The sequence below is a fragment of the Oncorhynchus gorbuscha genome, unplaced genomic scaffold (assembly GCF_021184085.1).
Source record: "Oncorhynchus gorbuscha isolate QuinsamMale2020 ecotype Even-year unplaced genomic scaffold, OgorEven_v1.0 Un_scaffold_3068, whole genome shotgun sequence".
Lineage (NCBI taxonomy): Eukaryota > Metazoa > Chordata > Actinopteri > Salmoniformes > Salmonidae > Oncorhynchus > Oncorhynchus gorbuscha.
In genome coordinates, this window is record NW_025747417.1 from 41346 (window position 1) to 50499 (window position 9154).

A 9154-nucleotide genomic window follows, 5' to 3' on the forward strand; every position below is an offset into this window, starting at 1 on the left:
TTGGTGGAGAAAAGCGGCGAAAGCGAGAGAAGTTGGAGGAAAGCGGCGAAAGTTGGAGAAAGCGGCGAAGAGTTGGAGGAAAGCGGCGGCGAGAGTTGAAGGAGGAGAAGGAAAAGCGGCGAAGTTGGAGAAAGCGGCAGCGAAGTTGGAGAGAAAGCGAGCGGCGAAAGAGTTGGAGGAAGAAAGTTGGAGCGGCGAAGTTGGAAAAGAAAGCGAAGTTGGAAGGAAGAAAGCGGCGAAAAGTTGGGAAAGCGGCGAAGAAAGTTGGAAAGCGGCGAAGAGAAGTTGGAGAGCGAAGCGGCGGAGAAAGCGGCGAAGTTGAAGAGAAAGCGGCGAAGTTGGGAAGAAAGCGGCGAAGTTGGAAAGAAAGCGGCAGAGAAGTTTGAAGAAAAGCAGCAGCGAGAGTTGGAAGAAAGCGGCAGCGGCGAAGTTGGAAGAAGAAAAGCAGCAGCGAGCAGAATTGATGAAGAAAGCGGCGGCGAAGTTGAAGAAAGAAGCGAAGTTGGAAGAAAGCAGCGGCGAAGATGGAAGAAAGCAGCAGCAGCGAGTTGGAAGAAGAAAGCAGCAGCAGCAGAGATGGTGGAAAGCGCAGCAGCGAGAGATGAAGAAAGCAGCAGCAAAAAGATGAAGAAGAAAGCGGCAGCGGCGAAGAGATGGAAAGAAAGCGGCAGTTGAAGGAAAAGCAGCAGCGTTGGAAGAAGAAGCGCAGCGGTGGAAGAAAGCGGCGAAGTTGAAAGCGGCGAAGTTGGAAGGAAAGCGGCGAAGTTGGAAGAGAAAGCGGCGAAGAAGAAAAGCGGAGAAGATGGAAGAAAGCGGCGGCGAGAGATTGGAAAAAGCAGCGGCGAAAGTTGGAAGGAAGCGAAAGCGGCGAAAGTTGGAAGGAAAGCGGCGAAGAGATGGAGAGAAAGCAGCGAGCGAAGTTGGAGAGAAAAAGCGAAGAAAGTTGGAGAAAAAGCAGCGAAAGATGGAAGAAAGCAGCAAAGAAGCGAAAGAAAGCGGCAGGCGAAGTTGGAAGAAAAAGCAGCGGCGAAGTTGGAAGAGAAAAGCGGCGAAGTTGGAAGAAAAGCGGCAGCGAAGTTGAAGGAAAGCGGCAGCGAGAGATTGGAAGAGAAAGCAGCGCGAGAGATTGGAAGAAAGAAAGCAGCGGCGAGAGATGGAAGAAAAGCAGCGAAGAAGATGGAAGAGAAAGCAGCAGCGAGATTGGAAGAAGAAAGCGGCGAAGTTGGAAGAAAAGCGGCGAAGATTGGAAAAGCGGCGAAAGTTGGAAGAAAAGCGGCGAAGTTGGAAGAAGAAAGCAGCAGCAGCGAGAGATGGAAGAAAAGCGGCAGCAGCGAGAGTTGGAAGAAAGCAGCGAAAGCGAAGAAGTTGAAGAAAAGCGAAAAGATTGGAAGAGAAAAGCGGCGAAGTTGGAAGAAGAAAAGCAGCGAGAGTTGAAAGAAAAGCGGCAGCTGGCGAAGAAGTTGGAAGAAAGCAGCGGCGAAGTTGAAGAAAAGCGGCGAGCGAAGTTGGAAGAAAAGCAGCAGCGAAAAAGTTGGAAGGAAAGCAGCAGCGAAAGTTGGAAGAAAGCAGCAGCGAAGTTGGAAGAAAAGCAGCAGCGAAAGATTGGATTGAAGAAAGCGGCGCGAAGTTGGAAGAAAGAAAGCAGCAGCGAAAATTGAAGAGAAGCGGCAGCGAAGATTGGAAGAGAAAAGCAGCAGCGAAGTTGGAAGAGAAAGCAGCAGCGAAGTTGGAAGAGAAAGCAGCAGCGAAAGTTGAAGAAAGAAAGAAGCAGCGGCGAAAAGATTGGAAGAAAGAAAGCGGCGAAGCAGCGAGAATGGAAGTTAGATTGGAAGCGGCGAAAGTTGGAAGTTGAAGAAAGCAGCGGCGAGAGTTGGAAAGCGGCGAAGTTGGAAGAAGAAAGCAGGCGAGAAGTTGGAAGAAAGCGGCAGCGAGATGGAAGAAAGCGGCAGGCGAAGTTGAAGAAAAGCAGCAGAAAGCGAAGTTGGAAAGAGAAAGAAAGCAGCGGCGAAGATTGGAAGAAAGCGGCAGCAGCGTTGAAGAAAAGCGGCAGCGGCGGAGATGAAGAAAGCGGCAGCGGCGTTGAAGAAAAAAGCAGCAGCAGCGAGGTGGAAGAAAAGCGGCAGCAGCGCAGAGATGAAGAAGAAAAGCGGCGGTGGAAGAAGAAAAGCGGCAGCGAGATTGGAAGAAAGCGGCAGCGAAGTTGGAAGAGAAAGCGGCGAGATTGGAAGAAAGCAGCAGCGAAGTTGGAAGAAAAGCAGCAGCGAAGTATTGAAGAAAAGCAGCGAAAGATTGAAGAAAGCAGCAGCGAAGAGTTGGAAAAGCAGCAGCGCGAGATTGGAAAAGAAAGCAGCAGCAGAGAAGATGAAGAAAGCAGCAGCAGCGAAGATTGAAGAAAGCAGCAGCAGCGAAGATGAAGAAAGCGGCAGCAGCGAAGATGGAAGAAGAAGAAGAAAGCAGCAGCGGAAGATTGGAAGAAAAGCAGCGAAAGTTGGAGAAAAGCAGCAGCGAAGATGAAGAAAAAAGCAGCAGCGAGATTGAAGAAAAAGAAAGCTAGCAGCGAGATTGAAGAAAGCGAGCAGCGCGAGATTGAAGAAAAGCAGCAGCGTTGGAAGAGAAAAAGCAGCAGCGGCGAAGATGAAGAAAGCAGCAGCGAGAGAGATTGAAGAAAAGCAGCAGCAGCGAGAGATGGAAAGAAAGCAGCAGCAGAAGATGAAGAAAGCAGCAGCAGCAGCAAGTTGAAGAGAAAGCAGCAGCAGCAGCAGAAGATGAAGAAAAGCAGCAGCAGCGATTGGAAGAAGAAAGCAGCAGCAGCGTTGAAGAGAGAAAAGCGGCGAGATTGAAGAAAAGCAGCAGCAGCGAGTTGGAAAAGAAAAGCAGCAGCGAAGATTGAAAGAAAAGCAGCGAATTGGAAAGAAGCGGCAGCAGCGAGATTGAAAGAAAAGCAGCAGCAGCGAAAGATGAAGAAAGCAGCAGCAGCGAAGAAAAGATTGAAAAGAAGCAGCAGCAGCGAAGATGAAGAAGCAGCAGCGAAGATGGAAGAAAGAAAGCAGCAGCGAAGATTGGAAAAAGAAAGCGGCGAAAGTTGGAAGAAGAAAGCAGCAGCGGCGAAGTTGGAAGAAAAGCTAGCAGCGAAGTTGGAAGAAAAGCGGCGAAGTTGAAGAAGAAGCGGCGAAGCGTTGGAAAGAAAGAAAAGCAGCGAAGTTGGAGAAAGCAGCGAAGATTGAAGAAGAAAGCAAAAGCGGAGAGATGGAAGAAAGCGGCAGCAGCGGCACTGGCAGCGAGAGTGGAAGAAAAGCAGGCGAAGTTGAAGAAAGAAAAGCAGCAGCGTTGAAGAAAGCAGCAGCGAATTGAAGAAGAAAGCAGCAGCAGCGAGAGATGAAGAAAGAGCAGCAGCGAAGATTGAAGAGAAAAGCAGCAGCGAAGTTGGAAGAAAAGCAGCAGCGAAGTTGAAGAAAAGCAGCGGCGAGAAGTTGAAGAAAGAAAGCAGCGGCGAAGTTAGCAGCAGCGGCGGCGAGATTGGAAGCAGCAGCAGCAGCGAGATGAAGAAAGCGGCAGCAGCGAGAGAAAGCAGCGTTGAAGAAAAGCAGCAGCGATGGATTGAAGAGAAAGCAGCAGCAGCAGCAGATGTTGAAGAAAAGCAGCAGCAGCGAAGATGAAGAAGAAAGCAAGCAGCAGCGGATTGGAAGGAAAAGCAGCAGCAGCGAAGATGGAAGAAAAGCAGCAGCAGCAGAATTGAAGAAGAAAGCAGCAGCAGAAGAGGTGAAAAGAAAAGCAGCAGCGAAAGTTGAAGAAAGAAAAGCAGCAGCAGCAGAAGAATGAAGAGAGAAAGCAGCAGCAGCAGGATGAAGAAAGCGGCAGCGGCGAAGATGAAGAGAAAGCAGCAGCGAAGTTGGAAGAAAAGCGGCAGCAGCGAAGTTGGAAAAGCGGCGAAGTGGAAGAAGAAAGCAGCAGCAGCGAAATTGAAGAAGAAAGCAGCAGCAGCGAAGGTGGAAGAAAGCGGCAGCAGCGAGATTGAAGAAAGCAGCAGCAGCGAAGATGAAGAAAAGCAGCAGCGAAGATGAAGAAAAAAAGCAGCAGCAGCGAAGTTGAAAGAAAGAAAGCAGCAGCGAAGATGAAGAAGAAAGCAGCAGCGAAAGATGAAGAAAAAAGCAGCAGCGAGATTGGAAAGAAAAGCAGCGAAGTTGAAGAAAAAGCAGCAGCGAGAGATTGAAAGCAGCAGCAGCGAAGTTGAAGAAGAGAAAGCAGCAGCGAGAGATGGAAAGCAGCAGCGCAGATGGAAGAAAGCAGGCGAAGAAGTTGGAAGAAAGCAGCAGCAGCGAAGATGAGAAAAGCGGCAGCAGCGAGATTGAAGAGAAAGGAAGGCAGCGAAGATTGGAAAGCAGCAGCAGCGAAGATGAAGAAAAGCAGCGGCGAAGTTGAAGGAGAAAAGCAGCGGCGAAGTTGGAAAAAGCAGCAGCGAAGTTGAAGAAAGAAAAGTTGGAAAAGCAGCGCGAGATTGAAGAAAAGCGGCAGCGAGTTGAAAGAAAAGCGGCAGCGCGAAGTTGAAGAAAGCGGCAGCGGCGAGATTGGAAGAAAGCGGCGAAGATTGAAGAAAAGCAGCGGCGAAGTTGAAGAAAGCAGCGGCGAGAAGTTGAAGAAAGAAAGCAGCGGCGAAGTTGGAAGAAAAAGCGGCGGCGAAGTTGGAAAAGCGGCGAAGTGTTGGAAGAAGCGGCGAAAGTTGGAAGAGAAAGCAGCGAAAAGGCGAAGTTGAAGAAAGAAAGCAGCAGCGAAGTTGGAAGAAAGCGGCAGAAGAATTGGAAAAAGCGGCAGCGAGATGAAGAGAAAGCGCGGCAGAAAGAAGCGGCGAAGATGGAAGAAAGCGGCAGAGCGAGAGTTGGAAGAAAGAAAGCAGCGGCGAGTTGGAAGAAGAAAAGCAGCGGCGAGAGTTGAAGAAAGAAGAAAGCGGCGAGATTGAAGAAAGAAAAGCAGCGAAGTTGAAGAAAGCAGGCGAAGTATTGGAAGAAAGCAGCGGCGAAGTTGGAAGAAAGCAGCAGCGCGAAGTTGGAAGAAAGCGGCGAAGTGGAAGGAAAGCAGCAGCAGCAGCGAAGTGGAAGAGAAAGCAGCAGCAAAGTTGAAGGAAAAGCAGCAGCGAGAAGTTGGAAGAGAAAGAAAAGCAGCAGCGAAAGTTGAAAGAAAAAAGCAGCAGCGAAGTTGGAAGAAAAGCGGCGGCGAAGTTGAAGAAAAGCAGCGAAAGATTGAAGAAAAGCGGCAGAAGAAGATGGAAGAAAAGCAGCAGCAGCGAAGATGGAAGAAGAAAAGCAGCAGCAGCGAAGATGGAAGAAAGCAGCAGCAGCAGCAGAAAGATGAAGAAGAAAGCAGCGAAGATGAAGAAAGCAGCAGAAAGATGAAAAAGCAGGCAGAAAGATGAAGAAAAGCAGCAGCAGCAGAAGATGAAGAAAAAGCAGCAGCGAAGATGGAGAGAAAGCAGCAGCAGCGAGAAGATGAAGAAGAAAGCAGCAGCGAGATGGAAGAAAAGCAGCAGCAGCAGGATTGGAAGAAGAAAAAGCAGCAGCGAAGATGAAGAAAAGCAGCAGCGAAGATTGGAAGAAAAGCAGCAGCAGCAAGTTGAAGAAGAAAGCAGCAGCAGCGAAGATTGGAAGAAAAAGCAGCGAAGAAGAAAGTTGGAGGTGAAAAGCAGCAGCAGCGAAAGATGAAGAAAAGCAGCAGCAGCGAAAGTGAAGAAGAAAGCAGCAGCAGCAGAGAGTTGAAGAAAAGCAGCAGCAGCGAAGATGAAGAAAGCAGCAGCAGCAGCAGGTGGAAGAAAAGCGGCAGAAAAATTGAAAAAAAGCAGCAGCGGCGAGATTGAAGAAAGCAGCAGCAGCGAAGATGAAGAAGAAAGCAGCAGCAGAAGATTGAAGAAAGCAGCAGCAGAAGATTGGTTGAAGAAAGCAGCAGCAGCGAGGTGAAGAAAAGCGGCAGCAGCGAAGATTGGAAGAAAGCAGGCAGCAGCGAGATGAAGAGAAAGCGCAGCGGCGAGATTGAAGAAAGCAGCAGCGAGATTGGAAGAGAAAGCAGCAGCGAAGATTGAAGAAAGCGGCGGCGAGATTGAAGAAAGCAGGCGAGATTGAAAGAAGAAAGCAGCAGCGGAAGTTGGAAGAAAGCAGCAGCAGCGAGATGGAAAGAAAGAAAGCAGCAGCGAAGTGAAGAAAGCAGCAGCGGCGAAGTTGGAAGAAAAGCGGCGGCGAGAGATTGGAAAGCGAAAGCGGCAGCGAAGTTGGAAGGAGAAAGCGGCAGAAGAAAGCGGCGAAGTTGGAAGAAAGCGGCGAAGTTGGAGAAGCGAAAGCGAGCAGCGGCGAGATTGAAGAAAGCAGCGGCGAAGTTGGAAGAGAAAGCGGCAGCGAGTTGGAAGAGAAAGAAAGCGCAGCGAAGTTGAAGAAAAAGAAAGCGGCGAAGATTGAAAGCGGCGAAGTTGGAAAGCAGCGAAGTTGGGAAAAGCGGCGAAGTTGAAGGAAAAAAGCGGCGAGAGTTGAAGAGAGAAAGCAGGCGAAGTTGGAAAGAGAAGCAGCAGCGAAGTTGGAAGAAAGCGGCGCGAAGTTGGAAGGAAAAGCGGCGGCGAAGTTGGAAGAAGAAAGCGGCGGCGAAGTTGGAAGAAAGCGGCGAAGTTGGAAGAGAAAGCGGCGGCGAAAGTTGGAAGAAAAGAAAGCGGCGAAGTTGGAGGAGAAAGCGGCGAAGATGGAGAAAGCGGCGGAAAAGCGGCGAGAGTTGGAAAGCGGCGAATTGGAAAGAAAAGCGGCGAAGTTGAAGAGAAGCAGCAGCGAAGTTGGAAGAGAAAGCAGCGGCGAGTTGGAAGAAAGCAGCAGCGAGAGTTGAGAGAAAGCAGCAGCGAGAGTTGGAAGAAAAGCAGCGAAAGTTGAAGAAAAGCAGCAGCGAAGTTGAAGAAAGCAGCAGCAGCGAAGTTGGAAGAAAGCAGCAGCAGCGAAGATGGAAGAAAAGCAGCAGCAGCGAAGATGGAAGAAGAAAAGCAGCAGCGAGAGATGAAGAAGAAGCAGCAGCAGCAGAAGATGGAAGAGAAAGCAGCAGCGAGAGATGGAAGAAAGCAGCAGCAGCGAAGATGGAAAAAAGCAGCAGCAGCGAAGATGAAGAAAGCAGCAGCAGCGAGGTGGAAAAAGCAGCAGCAGCGAAGTTGGAAGAAAGAAAGCAGCAGCAGCGAGATGAAGAAAGAAAGCAGCGGCGAAGTTGAAGAAAGCGGCAGCAGCAGAGAAGATTGGAGAAAAGCGGCAGCGAAAGATTGAAGAAAAGCAGCAGCAGCGAAGATTGAAGAAAAAGCAGCAGCGAAGTTGAAGAAGAAAGCAGCAGCGAAGATGAAGAAAGAAGCAGCGGCAAAGTTGAAAGAAGCAGCAGCGAAGTTGGAAGAAAAGCGGCGAAGATTGGAAAGCAGCAGCGAAGATTGAAAGAAGAAAGCAGCAGCGAAGATGGAAGAAAGCAGGCGAAGTTGGAAGAAAGCAGCAGCGAAGTTGGATGAAAGCGGCGAAGTTGGAAGAAAGCGGCAGCAGCGATGGAGATGAAAGCGGAAAGGCAGCGAAGATTGGAAAGAAGCGGCGAAGATTGGAAGGAAAGCAGGCAGCGAGTTGGAAGAGAAAGAAAGCAGCAGAGAAAGAAGGGAAAGAGAAGCAGCAGCGAGATTGGATGAAGAAAGCAGCGGCGAGATGAAGAAGAAAAGCAGCAGCGAGATTGGAAGAAAGCAGCGGCAGCGTTGGAAGAAAAGCAGGAAGAAGTTGGAAAGCGGCAGCAGCGAAGTTGAAAAAAGCAGCAGCAGCAAGATTGAAGAGCAGCAGCAGAAGGTGAAGAAAGCAGCAGCGGCGAAGTTGAAGAGAAAGCAGCAGCGAAGTTGAAAGAAAGCAGCAGCGAAGTTGGAAGAAAGCAGCGGCGCGAGATTGGAAGAAAAGCGGCGAAGAAAAGATTGGAGAAAAGAAAGATTGGAAGAGAAAAAGCAGCAGATGAAGAAAGCAGCAGCGAGCAGCAAGCGGCGTTGAAGAAAGCAGCAGCAGCGTTGAAGAAAGAAAAGCAGCAGCGAAGCGTGGAAGAAAGCAGCAGCAGCGAATTGAAGAAAAGCAGCGGCGAAGTTGGAAGAAGAAAAGCAGCAGCGAAGTTGAAGATTGAAGAGAAAGCAGCAGCGAAGATTGGAAAGAAAGCGGCGGCGAAGTTGAAGAAAAGCAGCAGCGAAGTTGAAAAGCAGGCGAAGTTGGAAGAAAAGCGGCGACAGCGAAGTTGAAGAAAAGCAGCAGCAGAGAAGATGGAAAGAAAAGCGGCAGCGAAAGATGAAAGAAAGCAGCAGCGAAAGATGAAGAAAAGCAGCAGCGAAGAGCGTTGAAGAAAAAGCAGCAGCAGCAGCGAAAGATGGAGAAAGCGGCAGCAGCGAGATGGAAGGAAAGCGGCAGCAGCAGCAGAGATGAAGAAGAAGCAGCAGCAGCAGCGAAGATGAAGAAAAAGCAGCAGCAGCGAAGATGGAAGAAAGCAGCAGCAGCGAAGATGAAGAAAAAGCGGCGAAGATGAAGAAGAAAGCAGCAGCAGCTTGAAAGATTGGAAAGCAGAAAAAGCAGCAGCGAATGAAGAAAAGCAGCAGCAGCGAAGATGAAGAAAAGCAGCAGCGAAGATTGAAGAAGAAAAAGCAGCAGCGAGAGTTGGAAGAAAGAAAGCGGCGGCGAAAAGTTGGAAGAAAGCAGCAGCAGAAGGGTTGAAGAAGAAGAAAGCAGCAGCAAAGTTGGAAAAGCAGCAGCGAAGATGAAGAAAAGCAGCAGCGAAGTTGGAAGGAAAAGCAGCAGCGAGATTGGAAGAAAAGAAAAGCAAGCGGCGAAGAAGATGGAAAAGCGGCGAAGATGAAAGAAGAAAAGCAGCAGCAGTGAAGTTGGAAAGAAAAGCAGCAGCGAAGATTGAAGAGAGAAAGCAGCAGCAGCGAAATTGAAGAGAAAAGCAGCGCAGCGAAGATGGAAGAGAAAAGCAGCAGCAGCGAAGATGAAGAAAGCAGCAGCAGAAGATGAAGAAAAAGCAGCAGCGAAGATGGAGAAGAAAGCAGCAGCGAAGATTGAAGAAAGCAGCAGCGAAGATGGAAGATTGGAGGAAAAGCAGCAGCGAAGATTGAAAGAAAGCGGCAGCGGCGAAGATTGAAGAAGCGCAG

At 49.6% G+C, this 9154-nt stretch overlaps 1 protein-coding gene across 1 annotated transcript; it reads left to right on the forward strand.

Moving 5' to 3' along the window:
• Window positions 1-1310: 1310 nt before the first annotated feature.
• On the forward strand, window positions 1311-8859 carry LOC124027281 (vicilin-like seed storage protein At2g18540). Its single transcript, XM_046339741.1, has 5 exons — window positions 1311-1429; window positions 4892-4986; window positions 5183-5212; window positions 5427-5517; window positions 8790-8859. Exons 1-5 carry the CDS (start codon window positions 1311-1313, stop codon window positions 8857-8859), a joined length of 405 nt encoding a protein of 134 aa, XP_046195697.1.
• The last annotated feature ends 295 nt before the right edge of the window (window positions 8860-9154 follow it).

Excerpts from the sequence above, each read along its gene's own strand:
- LOC124027281 (XM_046339741.1), top strand. The coding sequence starts at position 1,311 with ATGGAAGAAAAGCGGCAGCAGCGAGAGTTGGAAGAAAGCAGCGAAAGC. Across the intron at positions 5,213-5,426 it reads GGAAGAAAAGCGGCGGCGAA|AAGATGAAGAAAAAGCAGCA; the intron begins GTTGAAGAAAAG and ends CAGCAGCAGCAG. Across the intron at positions 5,518-8,789 it reads AGCGAGATGGAAGAAAAGCA|GAAAAGCAGCAGCGAGATTG; the intron begins GCAGCAGCAGGA and ends CGAAGTTGGAAG.